The sequence below is a fragment of the Symphalangus syndactylus genome, chromosome 9 (genome assembly GCF_028878055.3).
Source record: "Symphalangus syndactylus isolate Jambi chromosome 9, NHGRI_mSymSyn1-v2.1_pri, whole genome shotgun sequence".
Taxonomy (NCBI): Eukaryota; Metazoa; Chordata; class Mammalia; order Primates; family Hylobatidae; genus Symphalangus; species Symphalangus syndactylus.
Window position 1 is genome coordinate 107,335,962 of NC_072431.2, and position 19,738 is coordinate 107,355,699.

Consider the following 19,738-nt stretch of genomic DNA (forward strand, 5'->3'; position numbering starts at 1 on the left):
CTATAGGGACTGGTGGGAGTAGAACTACTCTTTCTTCCCCTGAGAAGAAAGGAAAGGGGAGCTCTGAATATTTTTCTTACTACCGGAGGTTTGTGTGAGGTTCAATCCCCGCCATGGGGATTTCTCACCTCTTTTTGAGGCTCAACCCCCCCTTCATGGGAATTTCTCACTTTTTGAGGTTCAACTGCCCTCATGGGGATTTCTCACCTTTTTTTTTTTTTTTTTGACAGTCTCGCCCTCTGCCCCCAAGGCTAGAGTGCAGTGGCGCAATCTCAGCTCACTGCAAGCTCCATCTCCCGGGTTCATGCCATTCTCCTGCCTCAGTCTCCCGAGTAGCTGGGACTACAGGGGCCCACCACCACGCCCAGGTAATTTTTTGGATTTTTAGTAGAGACGGGGCTTCACCATGTTAGCCGGGATGGTCTCTACCTTCTGACCTTGTGATCTGCCCGCTTCAGCCTCCCAAAGTGTTGGGATTACAGGCGTGAGCCACTGTTCCCAGCCAAACTCTCACCTCTTTTTGAGGTTCAACGCCCCCCCCATGGGGATTTCTCACCTCTTTCTGAGGTTCAGCCCGCGCCCAACAATGGGGATTTCTAACCTCTTTTTAACCTCCAAGACATCCCGACTAAGGAATACTTCACCAACCCCCGTGGCTTTCTCTCCCTAGGCCCCACTAAGGAATGTTTTACCACCCCTGCGGTTTCTCTTTCCTTGGTGTGTCCTAACTGAGGAATGCTTTACCAACCCACGGCTTTTTCCTTAGTCCCGACCACCAAGGAAATACTTCACTGGCTCCTGTGGTTTCTCCTCAGTTGGTCTATCCACAGACTGCTTGCTGCAGTATGTGAGGATCCATTAAGCTATGTTGCTGGCCATTTTTTTTTTTTCCCCGTGTTGCTGAGAGCTGGGGTTATTCCTTGCACTGGGTGGGTCTTGATTTCTCACCCCTGAGGCCGCCACAAGGGGGCGGGGTGCGCCTCCTCAGAAGAGAGAACCAGAGACCACCCCTGGAGGGGAATGTAATCACGAGCGAGCCCCCAAATTGTTATAAATAAAGTTTCAGTGCTGTAAAAGAAATAGCACTCGAATATTAAATTTTCTTTTTAACTCTCAGCAAGGCAAGTTACTTCATTAGAAGGGCACACCCTTATAGATGGAGCAATGGTGAGCAAACACTTGGACAAGGGAGGGGAAGGGGTTCTTATCCCTGACGCACGTGGCCCTTGCCCCTGCTGCTGTGTCCTTCGTCTGTTGGCTAGGGTTAGACCGTACAGGCTAAACTAATTCAGATTGGCTAATTTAAAAAGACTGACAGGGTGAGTGGTTTGGCGGGAAAAATGTTTATGACAGAGCAGGTAATCTGAATGAGTCAGGGTGGGGCAGGTAATTGAAAAAGGTTGCTTTACGAGGAAGTTAAATTTAAAAGTAGAAGGCAAAGAATTGAACATACTGAAATACTGATTCTTTGAAAAGAAATTTAGAACTTATATCTAACAATATTTAGAATTCCAGCTGCTCTCATCCTAACTTGGTGGCTGGTGGTGTTTCATTTGTTTTACAAGAAGAGCCTAGCTTTGGGAAAGGAACGTTATTTAAACTATAAACTAAATTCCAGCCCAAGGCTAGTTCGGCCTACACTCAGGAATGGACAATAGTTTGGAGGTTAGAAGCAAGATGGAGTTGGTTAGGTTTGATATCTTTTACTATCATAATTTCCTTAGTTGTAATTTTGCAAAGGTGGTTTCAATAACACATCATATTTAGTCATCATGTCTCCTTAGGTTCCTCTTGGCTGTGAAAGTTTCTTATACTGTGAACCAAAAAGTATTTGAGACAAGTCTCAATCAATTTAGAAAGTTTATTTTGCCAGGGTTAAGGACGTACCTGTGACACAGCCTCAGGAGGTCCTAATGACATGTGCCTAAGGTGGTTGGGGTACAGCTTGCTTTTATACATTTTAGGGAGACATAATACATCTCTGTATACATGTACGATTTACATTGGTTCAATATGAAAGGGCGGGACAACTCAAAGGTAGGGGGTGTTCCAAGTCATAGATAGATTTAAACATATTCTGATTGGCAATTGGTTGAAACAGTTGTTATCTGTGGAAAAGAATATCTGGGTTATGCTGAGGGGTTGCAGAGATCTAAGTTTTATCATGCACATGAAGCCTCCAAGCAGCAGGCTTTAGAGAGAATAGACTGTGTTTTTTTTTTTTTTTTTTTTTTTTTTTTTTTTAATCAGACTTAAGGTCTGTGTTGATGTTACTTGTGGAAGGGTATAATGAGGCGTGTCCAGCCCCTACTTCCCATCATGGCATGAACCAATCTTTCTTTCTTTTTTTTTTTTTTTTTTTTTTTTTTTTTGAGACAGAATCTCTGTCGCCCAGGCTGGAGTGCAGTGGCCCGGTCTCAGCTCACTGCAAGCTCCACCTCCTGGGTTCATGCCATTCTCCGCCTCAGCCTCCCGAGTAGCTGGGACTACAGACGCCCGCCACCACGCCCGGCTACTTTTTTGTGTTTTTAGTAGAGACGGGGTTTCACCGTGTTAGCCAGGATGGTCTCGATCTCCTGACCTGGTGATCCGCCCGTCTCGGCCTCCCAAAGTGCTGGAATTACAGGCGTGAGCCACCGCGCCCAGCCTGAACCAATCTTTCAGGTTAAATTTTATGGTGCCCTGGCTGAGGAGGGAGTCCATTCACATGGTTGCAGGGGTCCTTTTAATTTTATTTTTGGTTTACCATACTTTCGTTGTTTTTGATAACTTTGATAGAGTACCGGTCAGGGAAAAACTCTGATTAAACCATGATTTTACCCTGTTCTTACACCACAACAATCATCAACACAGAAGAAGACTATTATGGCCTAATATGTGGGGTTTTTTCCCCCACACAAGAGGTGTGGACACCAACTTGGTGTCTTCCAATTCAGTTCCATATTATTGAAACAGGAAACTTATCTTGACCCCTTCATGGGCCTTGTGACCTAGGTGCCTCACTTACTCGGCCCACAACTCTCAACCCCTCATGGGAAGGGGAGCACACGGGTGATTGGGTGCAGGAGCCAGAGCAAGTGCTTTTGGGCGCTGTCAGGAGCAAAACTTTATGCAGCCACCACACTCCAGCTTGGGTGACAGGGTCAGACTCTCTCAAAAAAAAAAAAAAAAAAAAAAAAAAAAGACATAGAGTCTCACTCTATAGCCAAGGCTGGAGTACAGTGGCATGATCATGGCTTGCTGCAGCCTCGAACTGCTGGGCTCAATCTGTCGTCCCCCTCTGCCTGAGTAGCTGGAACTACAAGTATGCACCACCACACCCAGCTAAGCTAATACTTAGTTTTTGTATGTATGTATGAATGAGACAGGCTGACTGTTACCCAGGCTGGAGTATAGTGGTTCAGTCATAGCTCACAGCAGCCTTGAACTCCTGGGCTCAAGTAGTCCTCCCTGGCCTTAGCCTCCTGAGTAGCCAAGACTGTAGGCACTCAGCACCACGCCCAGCTGTTTTTTTTTTTGGTTTTTTTTTTGAGAGACAGGGTCTTGCGATATTGCCCAGTCTGGAGTGTTGTGGCAGGATCACAGCTCATTGCAGCCTCAACCTCTTGGGCTGAAGCCATCCTCCTACCTCAGCCTCTCAAGTAGCTGGGACTACAGGTGCACGCCACCATGCCTGGCTACATTTTTTTTTTTTTTGTAGAGGCAAGGTCTGGCTCTTTTGTCCAGGCTGCTCACCAGCTCTTGGCTTGAAGTGATCCTCCCTCCTTGGCCTCCCAAAGTATTGAGATTACAGGCATGAGCCACATACTTTTAAAAAATTTTTGTAGAGGCAGTGTCTCATTGTGTTGCCCAGGTTCGTCTCTAATTCCTGGCTTCAAGTGATCCTTCTGCCTTGGGCCCCCAAAGTGCTGGGATTACAGGCTGAGAAGCAGGGGCCGGCATGCCCATTCCCTGTTTTACATTTTTTGTAAATCTCTTTAATATGTAGTTTAATAGAAGACAGCTGGATTCTATTAAATGCTTCTGCGTTCATTTTGCCGTGATACACTATTTTGATTAAAATATACCAAAAAACTCCAGCATCACACAAATATGTAGTTGGAAAGGGAGGATTATTTCAGTAGCTTTTTCAGATAATTTTGGATATTCTTACTCTGATACTGTACCAAAACTCCACAAGTGGTATTTTCTTAAGTGATTAGTGCAATGTGGAATCTGAAATTATGTCAATGAACTTTTCATATTCTGTTGCATTAAAATACATTAGCTTATGTTTTGTACCTTGAATGAATTTTTACCCATGCCTTGTTTTATAGCATTATTGTTACATGGCTACATGGTCATTTGAAAAATACTGATTTCAGAGTTATGCAGATCTTCCAAATGTTGACACATTTATTATACAATGTAAAAAAATCACATTTCATTAATATCACCAATGATCTGTCAGAAGAATTTGAGCATGTGGGAAGCTGTCAAGCTCACAGTGACATACAAGTTTTCCAAAATACTAATTTTCACCTGAATTCTCAAACTTTTTTATTGGCAATAAGTACTAAGTTATTTTATTTAAAATAACAGGCTTGTTTCATTTATTTTTTCATTCATTTTCAAGAAAATGGCAAATACTTCTAAATAACCATAGTTTGTCATTCGTTCTTTCAAGTAAAAATAGTGTCCCATGAGAAAAGCAATTAGTTGAGCCACCTCAAAAACTGCACAAGTGCTTTTTCTTGAGGCAACTTGTATTTCAGAATGCAGGACGAAAACTTCAGGTATACTTCCCATTTTATCACACATATTGAAAACAGGTACTCAAGAGTCGAGACTTAATAACAAATGTAGGGAAGGGGAGGCTGGGTCTCCATTAGAGTGAGCATTTAGTTAGTAGTAGCTGTGTTCAGCACAGATGTTTGGCATTCTGACCTGATTGTTCCTGCTGCGTAGCTTAATTTCATCCCAGCTCAATCTCACATATCCAGCCTTCCCATCAATTCCATGATGAAACTAATAGCCTTTCAGTAAATTACTTTTATGTTTAGGATCAATTTTTGTTGCTGCAACCAATGACTCTGGCTGATGCGCTACTTAAACTTAAGAAAAAAACCCTAAAATACTTTTTAAGAAAGTAATCTCAAAAGTGATGATAGTCTTTAGTACAAAAGTATGTGCCTCATGGTTAACCCTTCTGATGACTTGTAATTATTAACATCAGTTATGAGCAGTCACTATCCAATACCTACCTTTCTAGCCTTACTATTTTCCAGCCAAATTGAATACATTGCTTTACCCACCTCAACCCTTTCTCCACCTTTACCTCTGTCTAGAGGTTTGTCCAAATCCAACCAAGACCTAGCTCTGTTGTCAATGCCACCATGAAGCTAGAAATAACCTTTGCCTTCTCCAAACCATTGAGAGGTTCTTTCACCTCGTATGTGGCACTTAGTGCTTTCTACTTTGTTATATTGTTATTCATGTATATCTTATTTCCACTAAACATCTGTGACAGTACTGTCCCATACAAATCTATGCTCCACAGCACTTAACCTTGAACAAGTAAGCACTTTAAAACATTAGATGATGCTGGCATGGTGGCTCACACTTGTAATCTCAGCACTTTGGGAGGCCAAGGTAGGAGGAATACCTGAGTCCAGGAGTTCGAGACCAGCCAGAGCAACATAGTGAGACCCGTCTCTACAAAGAATAAAAAATTAGCTGGGCATGGTGACATGTGCCTGTAGTACCAGTATTTGGGAGGCTGTGGTGGGAGAGTCACTTGAGCTAGGGAAGTGGAGGCTACAGTGAGCTGTGATTGCACCACCACACTCCAGCCTGGGTGGCAAAGCAAGACTGTCTCAAAAACAAAACAAAACAAAAAACATATTACATGAATGAACTTGTACACAAAAAATACACAAGTACCTTTATGGGCTGTTGAGGTCCCCTGAGCTGTATACTACCTAGCTCCAAGCTGCTGGGCCTCTTTTCCCCCTTAGTGGGTCAGCTGTCTCTTTCTACAGCTATCAACTTAACCTCATTTAAGCAGCCACTCCTTGCTCTCATTCTGGAGTTGCTGCTTCAGTTAGTTAGGGAACTAGAAAAACTTGAATTTTGTTTCAAACAAAAGACTGTGTGAGGGCTTGAGGGACTTCCCTATGAGAAAATCTTTCATCCATAGTCTTTGATCTTTATTTTGGATATTCTGAGACTTTTTCTTCTGGTTTTTGGCTGATTTTAGAGATAGTTGTGATTCTTAGAAAAGTGATTGTTGGGTAATATGTTATACTTCATCCGTATATAGCAGAAGTTTATTCAGCAAATAATTTACTGAGTATTTTATGTCAGGCACTTTGAGAGAAAGAAAATACAGTTCCTGCCCTCAATAAGCTGTTTTAGTAGAAAAAGCATTTGAGTTTGTACTAGGAATGTAAGTAGGGCACTAATACCTTTTCTTATTCAAACTGAGTTATAGAGCTCTAGGTCAATTCATCCCTAGGGATTTTGGCCTGAAAAACAAGGTGGCAATGTGGGGAGAATTGGAGAGTTAGGTGAGAGATGGTCAGGGCTTCCAGCATTAGCTCGCCTTCCTCAGTCATGCTCATTTTTAGTCACTAGTGGAATTTTCCTGTTGTATAGAACTAATCTGTTCAGTTTCTGAGCCAACCCTGACAGAGCAGAACCAGAGATATTATGACATTAGTCATGCTGACAGGTCTGGTTTCTTGGGGTTAACCCAGGCATCATTGTGCCCACCTAGTTCCAGCCTTCCCCTACTCCCACTTTGCTGGTCAAATTAGAACAATGGATGGATGTTCCAGTACTCCACTCTGTCTGAGTTGGAGCCCTGTCAAAATTCCTAGCCTAGGCCAGGTGGGTGGGTGGCTCACGGCTGTAATCCCAGCACTTTGGGAGGCTGAGGCAGGTGGATTGCTTGAGCCCAGGAGTTTGAAACCAGCTTGGGCAACATGGCAAAACCCCATATCTACAAAAAATACAAAAATTAGCCAGGCATGGTGACACGCACATGTAGTCCCAGCTATCCAGGAGGCTGAGGTGGGAGGATCACCTTGAGCCTGGGAGATAAGACTGCAGTGAACCAGCCGGGGTGAGAGAGTGAGATCCTGTCTCAAAAAAAAAAATCCTAGCCTGCACTTCGGAAGGCTTGTGGTAGGAGGATTGCTTGAGCCCTGGAGTTCAAGAGCAGCCTGGGCATGTTGAGACCCCATGTGTATTTAAAAAAAAAAAAATCCTAGGCTACTTGAGTGGGTCCTTGCTTTGTTCTGCTCTCTGACATTTGTTTTCATCTATATCATCTCTATAAGTGGAGGAAATGTTCTGTCTAGTTATTTTTCTGCTGATGAAATGGGAGAGTTCTCTGACCCCCCTCACAGGATGCGTGACAATGATGTGGCTCATCTGTTTGGCTGCCGCCACTGCTAAAACCCCTTACAGCAGGAGGAGCACAGAGACAGGCAGGGGCAGGAGCTGGGGCAAGCTCTTTTAGGCTCTGGCCCCATGGTGGCATCTAGGGGTGGGTGCCTGCAGCTCCCGAAGCCCCATTGGGCATGCTACAGTGCCCTTTTAGCTTTGCCGTCTGCAGATGGGTTAAGTGTTAACCAGCTCAGTGCCTTCTTGGTATTTGGGTTCTTGTCCGGCATCCAGGAAGAATCGGGTCACACACGGACTTGAAGGATGGTATATGTCAGGATTTTATTGGATGATGGAGGTGGCTCTCAGTGGGATGGATGGGGAGCTGGAAAGGGGATGGAGTGGGAAGATGATCTTCCCCTGGAGTTTGGCTGTCCTGTGGCTGATCTCCTCTCTGACCATCCCCAGCTGACTGGCTCTTGACATTCAGATGCTCCTTCTCTTCTCTCCTTTGCCACGCTGCTCTTTTTCTCCTCTGCACGTCCTCGTTTGTCTGCTCATCTGCCTGTGGAACCTGGGGTTTGGGGTTTATATGCGTACAGGATAGCATGGTGTGGCAGGCCAAAAGGCAACATTTGGGCGCAAGAACAGGAATGCCTGTTCCCATTTAGGGCTACAGGTTTCCATGCTTGAGGGTGGGGCCTTAGCTGGGGTACTGCCTTCTTCTACCCAGCATTTCCCTGTCTCCTGTCCATATCACTAGGGTTTTTGTTTTTGCTCAGCCCACAAAGAAGTAGGATCTGCTAGGGTTTTATCTAGATTGGGCTACTGAATGTTAAGGATTCCTTAGAATGTTAATTTGCTTTCTGCAGGTGACAACTGTGTGGATCCTGCCTGGCAGACAAGCAGCAAATTACTTGATATGGTAGTAGATGATGTTTGAGTATGGGTGCAGTTTTTGTTATGAATGAAGTATATTATTGAGAGGCATGTGGGTATATCAGTATATAAATTAAATAGTTTAAAATGTGCTGGCTTGTTCTCCGAAGACACAAAGGAACTTTTTTATTAGCCTAAGTAAAGCATTATTAGAAAAGGAAATCTATTGAGAAAAGTCATCTTTTGATTATTCGTGTTAATGTAATGGGCAGTAATATGAGTGTATTTTCTTAATTATATTTAGTTTTGAAATTCCTAAATATTTGTTCCTGCAGATAACAAACACTGAACTTTACACTTGCTTTGAGTCAGACACAGTTATACATCAATAGATTGCTTGCCACACTCTCCTCCAGCTATATTGACTCATATTGTCACATTTTGGAGCCTTTTAAAGAGACCTGAAGCCTTTTTCCTTGGTTAGAAGGCTTCAGACAGGCAGCTTTGGGTAAAACTCTTATTTACTCAGCCTGAGCTCTGTTAAGGCTTTTAGACTGGCCCTCTGACTTTGCTAGAATTACTTGAGAGTTCTGAGTAAGAATGATCTTGATTCATGATTCCCTTCCATCAGAGCAGATAATAGCAAATTTTATATCCCCCAAACGAACTGAATTTTTAAAATATTCCCTCTAGATCCAAAAAAGTTCTAAAGGTTTTGAGATAGCTGTATTATATAGGTTTTCCTGGGAGATGTAATTTGAACTTCGTGTTTGACTGTGTGGCAGAGATCCAACACAAACCACGTTAAGGTAAAAGGGGAATTCGCTGGCTCATGAAACAAGTCCTAGGGTGGTGCCAACTTTAGTTGTGCCTGGATTCCGGAGTCTTGATACCTTATGGACACTGCTTTTGGTATCACTTTCTTCTGTGTTGGCTTCATTCTCAAACAGGCAAAAATGGTCACTCTCAGTGCTAGATTTATAGCTCCCTCACAGTTTGTAATCTGGGTGAAAATAGTCTCTTTCTTGATAGTACCAGCAAAAGCCCACAGGCAGACTCCATTGGCAGAACTTGGGTCACATACCCATGTCTGAAACAATCACTGTAATCAAGGAAAGTGGGTACGAAGTTGACTGGGTTTCCCTGGATCCTCTGTCTCCTGTGAACTCAGGTGTTTGGGGCTGTTCGATCTGTACTACATGGACTAAGAATGAGTGGGAAGTGATTTCCTCCAAAGACATAGATGGACCCCCTCTCCCGGAAAAGGTGGAGATAGTATTTGAATGTTGATTTGTGGGGAAATGGTAAAAAGTTTCACACCGTTCAGTTACTTAGTGCTGTGTAACAGATCTGAAAACTTCATGGTGCTCACACCTGTAATCCCAACACTTTGGAAGGCTGAGGTGGGGGGATCTGTTGAGCACAAGAGTTCAAGACCAGCCTGGCCAACATAGGGAGACCCTGTCTCTACAAAAAAAAAAAGGCTGCGTGTGGTGGTCTGTGCCTGTAGTCCCAGCTAATGGGAGGCTGAGGTGGGAGGATTGCTTGAGCTCAGGAGTTCAGGGCTATAACTGTGCCAGCACTCCAGCCTGGATGACAGAGCAAGATCCTGTCACTATTTAAAGAGAGAGAGAGACAGACAGACAGACATGTGGCATCTTAGAATCCAATGAAGGAATAGAGATTTCTTGTTCACCTAATTAATGGTTATGGGACAGGGGTAGGGGATTGACAGTGCAACATATATGATGTAAATATACAAGAATATTCCTTACTAATAGTAGCATCTGTTTATCCATATGGTTACATGTTACTTTATTTTTTAGTATCACCAGGTGTGTGTAGCAGGTACTGTGTAGCTCTAACCAGATCCCCTTGATCCCTGTTACTGGTTCTGTGCACCCATCCTATAGCTATTGTGTGCTTAACAGCTTGCATCTGTGACTCTTGAGGACTACCTTTGGGTGACTGGCGTCACTTTATGCATGGGCCCAGAGAACCAGAAGTGCCTGGCAGTTTACATTGCCCTAGGGAGGCTTTTAGTCATTGACTGAGTGACTGCAGGGCTATGAAAGACCAGCACCTTTGCCTTGAGGTGGCTCAAACTCAGAGGCATTGTTTATACTCCAGAGCACCCCCGCTAGAACACACTAAGGCTGGGATTTTGCCCCATATTATACCTTTGCTTGGCTGCTGCTTCCTTCTCCTGCTCCTTACTCCCATTTTTCTCCTGGGGACTTCTTGATAAATCACTTGCACTTGAATCTTTCTCTTATGATTTGCTTCTGGGGAACCCTAATTAAAACAGTATGAATCTAAGCCTCCTTTGTATTCATAGTCTTTGGAATCACTTTTGAGCTTCATATTAATAGTGATATACACTGCTATTTCCAACTAATTCTTGGAATATTGACTTTTGGGTTTGGGGGATGGCCAAAACACGTATCAAAATGATGCTAGTATGTCAGCTGCATTTGGTTTAACTCATGACCCCATTTTTACTGTGAGTTATGCTTCTGTTACTAGATATTTTAAATAGCTTATCTTAAAATTCAATCAGTGCAATTGAAACTGCCTTTGCAAAATCACAACTGAGAAAATTATGACAGCGAAAGATATCAGACCTAACTGACCCCATCTTGCTTTTAACCTCTAAACTGTCCTTGTTTATTCCTGTGCGTAGGCCAAACTAGCCTTGGGAAGGAATTTTGTTTACAGTTTAAAGCTAAACTGTTCTTGTAAAACAAATGAAAGGCCACCAGCCACCAAGTTAGAATAAGAGGGGCTGGGATTCTAAATATTACCAGCCATCATTAGGCAGGTCATAAGAGTTGCAACTTCCCCAATTACTCTTGAAGATAACATCACTATTGTGAACCTCAGATCGGCCTTTTGAGATGTCTTTTCAGGCTTTTGCATTTCTGACAACTGGATGGCCCCACCTGGACCTGTCAACCAGTTCTGTATCCCCCACCCAGGAACTGACTCAGCATAAGAGGATAGCTTCAACTCCCTAGATTTCATCCCTAAGCCAACCGATCAGCACTCCTAACTCACCGGCCCCCTACCCACCAAATTATCCTTAAAAACTCTTTTAAGGATAAAAAGCTTTTTAGGAGGTGATAATGACAGTTTTTTTCTAATTGTACCTGTGTGGTTATAGTCTATTCAGGCTTTCTTTATACATTTATCGTCTTACCAAAAGTATATGTAAATTTGCTAAGTGCACTTTTTTTTTTTTTTTTTTTGAGACAGTCTCACTCTGTCGCCCAGGCTGGAGTGCAGTGGCACTACCTTGGCTCAGCGCCATCTCCATCTCCCAGGTTTAAGCAATTGTTGTGCCTCAGCCTCCCAAATAACTGGGATTACAGGCCTGTGCCACCACACCCAGCTAATTTTTGTATTTTTGTAGAGACAGGGTTTCGCCATGTTGGTCAGGCTGGTCTCAAACTCCTGGCCTCAAGTGATCCACCCACCTTGGCCTCCCAAAATGCTGGGATTGTAGTCGTGAGCCACTGTGCCTAGCCAGTGAACATCATTTAACGAGTCAGTAGTTCTACAAGATTTAAGACAAACACCAGGCCTTACCTTCCCTGCTTTCCATTTTCTTTTCTTTTTAAATTTTTTTTTGGAGATAGGGTCTCACTCTGTCACCCAAGCTGGAGTGCAGTGGTATGATCTCAGCTCACTGCAACCTCCTTCTGCAGGCTCAAGCTATCTTCCCACCTCAGTCTCCTGAGTAGCTGGGACTATAGGTTGTGCATCACCACACCCGGCTATTTTTTTGTATTTTTGGTAGAGACGGGGGTCTCACCATGTTGCCCAGGTTCCTGTTTTCCATTTTCTCTTCTCCAAGACTACCATTTTCAACTCTTAGCTAATTCTTTTGGTAATCACATGTATATATTAAATAATACGCTTGGAGCTAATTCTTTTTTTTGTTTTTTTTTTGAGATGGAGTTTTGCTCTGTTGCCCAGGCTGGGGTGCAGTGGTGCGATCTCGGCTCACTGCAACCTCCGCCTCCCAGGTTCAAGCGATTCTCCTGCCTCAGCCTCCTGAGTAGCTGGGATTACAGGTGCGTGCCACCACGCCTGGCTAATTTTTGTATTTTTAGTAGAGACGGGGTTTCACCATGCTGGCCAGGCTGGTCTTGAACTCTTGACCTCAGGTGATCTGCCGTCTTGAACTCCTGACCTCAGATGATGTCCCAAAGTGCTGGGATTATAAGTGTGAGCCACCGCGCCTGGCAGGAGCTAATTCTTAATTTCAGTTTAGGCATTATCTATTGACATCTCCTTGGTTAAAGGTAATACCGTTCTTTATGAATTTGTTAATTTCTCCTTGTAATTCTGCCAGTTTTGCTCAATGCATATTACTCATTCTTCTATCTTCCAAATATAATTAAAATTTTTGTTAGATCAGCAATTCGCAAAGTATAGTCCAGTGACCTATATGGGCCCCCCAGACTTTTTCAAGGCGTCTGTGAGGTCAGAACTTTTTATAATGATATAAAGACTTACTTGCTTTTTTTTGAAGCAGCTTCGTCGTCTGGGGTAAATACCTGGGGTTCGTTGTCACGGGCCAAGAAAATTTGGGACACAGACACACACGAGTTTAGGAGTGGAGGTTTAATAGGCCAAAGAAAGCAACAAAGAGAAGGGAAAACAGCTCTCCCTCTAGTGAGACAGAGGAGCTTCTGAAAGGAAACGACCAGCGGGTGGCAGAATTTGCCAGATTTTATAGGCAGGCTTGAGGAGGTGGTGTCTGATTTACGTAGGGCCCACAGATTGGTTTGATCACGTGTGACGTTTATATAGCACATGGGGAAGGCTGGCCATTCCACCCTAATCTTATTATGCAAATTGGCTTTCCCCTTGGCCTGCCCCATTGTCTGCTGCTTACTGTACACGTTGCTGAAAAAGAGAAGGGAAGATGAAGCCACCATTTTGAACGTGATTGGCACCACTGCTGGCATCTATGTCTGCAGCTCGATTTTACAGGCTGCTCTTTATTAGAAAGAACAATCACTTGGGGCTGCTTTTCATTAAAAGGAAAACCTTACTGAGGGCTTCTTACCCTCACTATCTGCCTGATTTCTCTTTAATTCCTGTATCATTTTTACTCATTCTTTTTTTTTGTTTTTGAGAGTCTCATACTATCGCCCAGACTAGAGTACAGTGGTACAGTCTTGGTTCCCTGCAACCTCCACCTCCTGGGTTCAAGCAATTCTCATATGCCTCGCCTCCCGAGTAGCTGAGACTACAGGCATGCACCACCACACCTGACTAATTTTTGCATTTTTAGTAGAGGCAAGGTTTCACCATGTTGGCCAAGCTGGTCGCAAACTCCTGGCCTCAAGTGATCTGCCCACCTAGACCTCCAAAAGTGCTGGGATTACAGGCGTGAGCTACCGCACCAGGCCTTTTTTTACTCATTCTTTCACGAATGTAGAGTGGAGTTTTCCAGAGGCCATGCAATGTGTGATATCACAAGCCGGAATGCAGAAGCAAATATGAGAATCCAGTTGTCTTCTCTTAATGCCGAAATATAAAACAATACCCCTCTTATGTTTTTGGAAAATATTTATTTTTTAAATAACTTTTTTCTTTTTGTTATAGAGATAGAATCTCACCGTGTTGCCCAGGCTGGTCTTGAACTCCTGGGCTCAACTGATCCTCCCACCTAGGCCTCCCAAGGTGCTAGTTTTACAGGTGTGAGCCACCATGCCCGGCCCAGTTATTTATTAAAATGTTATGTTAACACGTAATTGTTTATTATTTATTTATTTTGAAACGGAGTCTCGCTCTGTCACCAGGCTGGAGTGCAGTGGCGTGATCTTGGCTCACTGCACTCTCTGCCTGCTAGGTTCAAGCAATTCTCCTGCCTCAGCCTCCCGAGTAGCTGGGACTACAGGCCCACACCACCACGCCCAGCTAATTTTTGTATTTTTAGCAGAGTCGGGGTTTCACCATGTTGGCCAGGATGGTCTTGCTCTCTCAACCTCGTGATTTACCCGCCTCGGCCTTCCACAGTGCTGGGATTACAGGCGTGAGCCACCGTGCCCGGCTGTAATCGTTTATTACTATTTTTAAATAAGTTGACAAATAGTTTTAAATTTTCTGTTTTAATTTCTTAGAGTTCTTTTTTAAAGAAAATTTACCCTACTTCCTTAGCTGTCCATGGCAGAGTAATCAGGACTTAATAAATTGCTAGTTGAAGATGTTACAGTGTAACACCAACTCATCTGTCCTTCTGTTGTTTGGTTCTTTCTTTCATTTCCAGGAAGATCACCTCTTACTCAGTAAAACTATGCATTTCCAAAGTCACGTGGATTAGTATGTAGAAGGGCCCGCCCGATTTGTCAGAGGGATGCTATGGTGGACATCTGTCATTTGCAGCTCCCCAGAATCTTTTGAGCACCCCTTCCCCCCTTCACATTTGGATAGCCTGCAAATTGTGAGTCCCACTTTCCCAAGGTGGAATCATAGTTATGATGCAGACATTAGCCTCTGTATTGCCTGAAGATGGTCTGCCAACAAGGTATAACAGGAAGTTCCAACATCCCTAAAGTGTTTTGAGAGGAGTATGGAGAACTTGAGTTGGTCTCAAGGCCTATGATGGGGGATCTAGTGTAGAGCTGAGGATCTCTAGGCTGATGGGAAGTTAAAAGATGTATGTACTGTTTGCCTGTCTTCCAGTATTACTTAAACCTTTTATCTTTGTTGGGGTTGTGTTTAGCTACCTCAGTAGCCTCTTTTCAAAGGTCCCCTGGCTCTTGGAAAATTTCCTCAAAATGGCGTTTCTGGGACCACAATTTTAAAAAATTATTTATTTATTTTAGAGATGAGGGCTTGCCATATTGTCTAGGCTGGTCTCGAACTCCTAGGCTCAGGTAATCTTCCCATCTTGGCCTTCCAAAGTACTGGAAATTACAGATATGAGCCACCATGCCCAGCCCCATAATTTTTAAGTAAGCTATTTTTCTCATATAAGTTCTGTTGCGTATTTAAAAAAAAAAAAAAAAAGCATTGAGCAGAATATTACTGTCCTTTTAAATCAGTATGCCTGGTTGAAATACTATTTATTTGTGAAGCCAGTCTTTTATGGCCCCCCTCATCTATTAAGTCAGGAAAATAATTCCCACCTGCCACTGTTGTTTTGAAGATTAGAAATAATGTAAATTAAAAGTACTTAGCATAATGACTGTCAGACTCTCAGTAGTTACTGTTATACCTGTAATCCCAGGCTGGCAGGAGGATTGCTTGAAGCCAGGATTCAAGGCTGCAGTGAGCTATGATCATGCCACTGTACTCTAGCCTGGGCAACAGGGTGAAACCCTGTCTCAAAAAAAAAAAAAGCACAGTAAAAAATATATATTTTATTACCACTACCATTACCTCTGTTACTATCACCAGTGAGGCTGTTACTACAATGCTGGGTGATATGGCTTGGCTTTGTCCCAACCCAAATCTCATCTCAAATTGTAATCCCCACATGGAGGGAAGGAGGTGATTGGATCCTGGGGGTGGTTTCCCCCATGCTGTTCTCGTGATAGTGAGTTCTCACAACATCTGGTGGTTTTGTAAGTGACAGTTTCTCTTTCACACACTCACACTCTTCTCCTGCCACCATGTGAAGAAGGTCCTTGCTTTCCCTTTGCCTTCCACCATGATTGTAAGTTTCCTGAGGCCACCTCAGCCATGCACAACTGTGAGTCAATTAAACCTCTTTCCTTTATAAATCACCCAGTCTTGGGTATTTCTTTATAGCAGTTGAAAACAGACTAACACACTGGGTCTCTTCCCCACTGTAGAAGAGAAAGCAGTAACGCTGAGTGTCTGGTGTTCCTTGTTTTTGCCTGTTGGGCCCAAGCTTCCATGGTCACTTAGAAGAGCAACTCTGAGGCTTGTACAACTTCCCACCACAATTCCCTGTTTATTTTATTCCTCAAACCAGAATGTTTCTTCCCTGTTACTGCTACAAAATAATCACCCCTCTGGAACTTGGCACTTATTCATATATGAGTGTACTTTCTAAGGCAGGGCTATAGACTTATGAGCAGTAATTGCATTTCATTTAATCTCCCCAAAGCCTTTAGCTCTGTGGGCCCTGAGTGAGTTGGGTGGGGACCTGGGATGTGTGTGCTGCTGCCTGCCACTGCTGGCTCTCTGCAGGAAAGCTTGGTAAAGCAAGAAGGGATGTGGCAGTGGCTGCATCTTTGGAGATCTGATCTCTCATACATGATAGCAAAGAGCAGACACCTCAGTGGGAAAGTATGTGTTTCAGTGATCTATTTTGTTGTTGAAAATTCATCAAAGCTCAACATAGGCAAAACAATATGGCCAACACGTGTCTGCTGCTTTGAGGCATTTTGCTTTTCCAATAGTTAACTTTCCAAGTATAGCTGAATAGCATAATAGTCTGTCGCCACAGTAGACCCTTGAGTTTTGTGGACTTAGTTTGCCATTTCAGTTATTTCCCAGGATCCTGACCAACTTTGGCCTGTAAGGCTGTACGGCTTGGACATCAGAGCAAGTAGTTGGGCTTGGGGAGCCACTTGGCACCCATGCTGCCTTCTTATGAAATGCCATGATGGTATTTGTGAATTTTGGAGATTTGCAAAGATCTCTGGTATATCCCTTTAGAATATCACAGATCTACGTTTTTTAAATTTAATTTTATAAGTATATGTGTACATTTTTATGTATTTATTTGAGACAGAGACTTGCTCTGTCGCCCAGGTTGCAGTGCAGTGCAGTGATCTTCGCTCTGTGTAACCTCTGCCTCCTGGGCTGAAGCAATCCTCCCACCTTAGCCTCCCAAGTACGCTGGGACTACATGGCGGGCACTCACCACCATGGCCGGCTACTTTTTGTATTTTTAGTTGAGATGGGGTTTTGCCATGTTGCCCAAGGTGGTCTCAAACTCCTGAGCTCAAGCAATCCACCCGCCTCAGCCTCCCAAAGGGTTAGGATTACAGCCATGAGCTACCACACCCAGCCTATAGTTCCATAAGGCTTATAGGTAAAAAGAAACAACAACAACAAAATAGCAGTCCCTTGTCCCATCCTTTTCCCCATCAATTACCCACTCCTCAGAGGCAACCACTTTCAATTATTTCAGCTATTTCTTCCACTATTGACTTCCATATTTCTCTTTTTTTTTTGACAGGGTCTCACTGTCTCCCGGATTAGAGTGCAGTGACGTGATCTATGCTCACTGCAACTTCCGACTCCGGGCTCAACTGATCCCCCTCTGCCTACCAAGTAGCTGGGACTGCAGGCACACACCACCAGGCCTGGCTAATTGTTTTTGTATTTTTAATAAGAGATGGGGTTTCGTCATGTTGCCCAGGCTGGTCTTGAACTCCGGGGGGCTCAAGGGACCCACCTACCTCGGTCTCCCAAAGCGCTGGGATTACAGGCGAGAGCCACCATGCTCGACCAACTTCTGTACTTCTAAATAACATGCCAAATTACTATTTTTTGAGATAACCTATTTCAGACTGTATTTCTAGATTAATAAGGAAAGTGAAGATTTAACTTTATTATACCTCATCTCCTCTACCCTCTCCCCCCAAGCAAAGTTGCTTTCTCTCATCCTCCCAATATCTCATATTTGGTTTAGTGTACATATTTTATGACTGTGTAAATATTGTCTACAAATGAACTACATATTGTGTCCTATAAGTAAACAACCTTTTTTTTTTCCTGGAGTTAATCATTGATCCATTTAAAAACTTGTTTATTTAATGACCTATCTTCACACTTGGATAGAACTGGTAAATTCTAAGCACTCCCAATCACATCAGGTTATCTATCCATTCCTTTTTTTCCACTCCCCTTGGAGACCCACTCCTTGGAGTCCTTCCTGCTCCAGTCTGACTGCTTTTGCTCTCCAGGCCTGCTGCCTAGTTGTCATCTGGAGCTTCATCATCATCCTTGGGATTCCCTTTGACTGTCTTCTCTGGTGGGTCTCCTGTTTCCTACAATCTTAGTCGCCTCCTGAGAAAGGATAAACCTTTGGGTTATCTGAAAATGCCTTAGTTTATCCTAATTGATTAATAGTTTAGCTGGGTGTGGAATTCTAAGTTGGATATTATTTTCTTGGATAATTTTGAAGAAACAATCATCTTCTAGCTTTTAGTGCTGCTGTGGCAAAGACGAATGCCAATTTTATTCCTGATATCAGCCTAGTGTGGGGATGTGTATCTTCATATTGTTGAGTACTTGTTGGGCCTTGTTAGTCTTAATAAGCAAATTTCTTCAGTTCTCAAAATTTAAAAAATACCATTTCTTGGCCGGGCGTAGTGGCTCATGTCTGTAATCCCAGCACTTTGGGAGGCCAAGGCGGCTGGATCACCTGAGGTCAGGAGTTCGAAACCAGCCTGACCAATATGGTAAAACCCCCGTCTCTAGTAAAAATACAAAAATTAGCTGGGCGTGGTGGCGTGCACCTATAATCCCAGCTAGTCAGGAGGCTGAGGCAGGAGAATCACTTGAACCCGGGAGGCAGAGGTTGCAGTGAGCCGACATTGCGCCACTGTACTCCAGCCTGGGGGAACAGAGCAAAACTCTGTCTCAAAACCAAAACAAAAAACCATTTCTTACATCATTTTCACCCTCTGTATTCTTCCTTTTCTCTTTCTGTAGTCAAGATATTGGACCTGATTAATTCCTTTTCTTATTCATTCACTTATTTTTATTTTATTTTATTTTCTGAGACAGGGCCTTGCTCTGTTGCTTAGGCTGGAGTGCAGTGGCCCAGTGACAGTTCGCCTTGACTTCCCAGGCTCAAGTGATCCTCCCACCTCAGCCTCCCAAGTAGCTGGGACCACAGGTGCACGCCACCATGCTTGGCTAATTTTTTTTTGAGACGGGTTTCACTCTGTTACCCAGGTTGGAGTGCAGCAGTGTGATCTCTGCTCACTGCAACCTCTGCCTTCTAGGTTCAAGTGGTCCTCCCCCTTCAGCTTCCTGAGTAGCTGAGACCAGAGGCACATACCACCACGGCTGGCTAATTTTTTGTATTTTTGGTAGAGACAGGGTTTCACCTTATTGCCCAGGCTGGTCTCAAACTCCTAAGCTCAGGCAGTCCTCCCACCTCAGCCTCCAAAAGTGCTGTAGGATTACTGGCATGAGCCACCACATCCTGGTGTTTTTTTGTTTCTGTTTTTTTTAATTGGATATACTTTCAGCCAGGCCTCCTGCCTTAGCCACACCTTCATTCCATTTCCCCTGGCAAGGGCAACCAGTTCCTTGGCCTTTGGGAATGAGATTTATATATGTTAGGTTGTTTTATCCGCTGCCCAGTTTAGGATTTTCGCTTTTGGGGTGTGCTGAGTTAGCACTCATTTACCTCTCCCCAGCTTCCAAAATGCTATTGAAGGCCTTCTCATTCTCTTTTTCCTTGTGGGTTTACACCTTTAAAGTTTAAACAAAAACTTTAGTTTTTTTTTTTTTTTTTTCTTTGAGATGAAGTCTCGCTCTG

General features: G+C 43.6%; 2 protein-coding genes across 13 annotated transcripts in view; one reads left to right on the forward strand and one right to left on the reverse strand.

The window, feature by feature from the left end:
* ZBTB5 (zinc finger and BTB domain containing 5) overlaps positions 1-19,738 on the forward strand; it is a 45,026-nt gene that overhangs the window by 20,099 nt on the left and 5,189 nt on the right. Inside the window, exons 2-3 of one of the 12 annotated variants that reach the window (XM_063609016.1) lie at positions 231-368; positions 17,420-18,217. The exons of 6 other annotated variants lie outside the window; for them this stretch is intronic. In XM_063609016.1, coding sequence (XP_063465086.1) covers positions 18,000-18,217 — 218 coding nt within the window. In that variant the 5' untranslated portion in view covers positions 231-368; positions 17,420-17,999. Of the gene's footprint in view, positions 1-230; positions 369-8,240; positions 8,294-15,859; positions 15,959-17,419; positions 18,218-19,738 lie in introns of those variants that run through there. 5 more of the 12 variants (XM_055293672.2, XM_063609017.1, XM_055293675.2 and 2 more) reach the window with 5 other exon arrangements.
* The window catches only part of GRHPR (glyoxylate and hydroxypyruvate reductase), a 28,123-nt gene continuing 20,538 nt past the window's right edge, over positions 12,154-19,738 (reverse strand). Inside the window, exon 10 of the mRNA XM_063609023.1 lies at positions 12,154-18,252. The gene's annotated coding sequence lies outside the window, so the exon portion shown is untranslated. The remainder of the gene's footprint in view (positions 18,253-19,738) is intronic.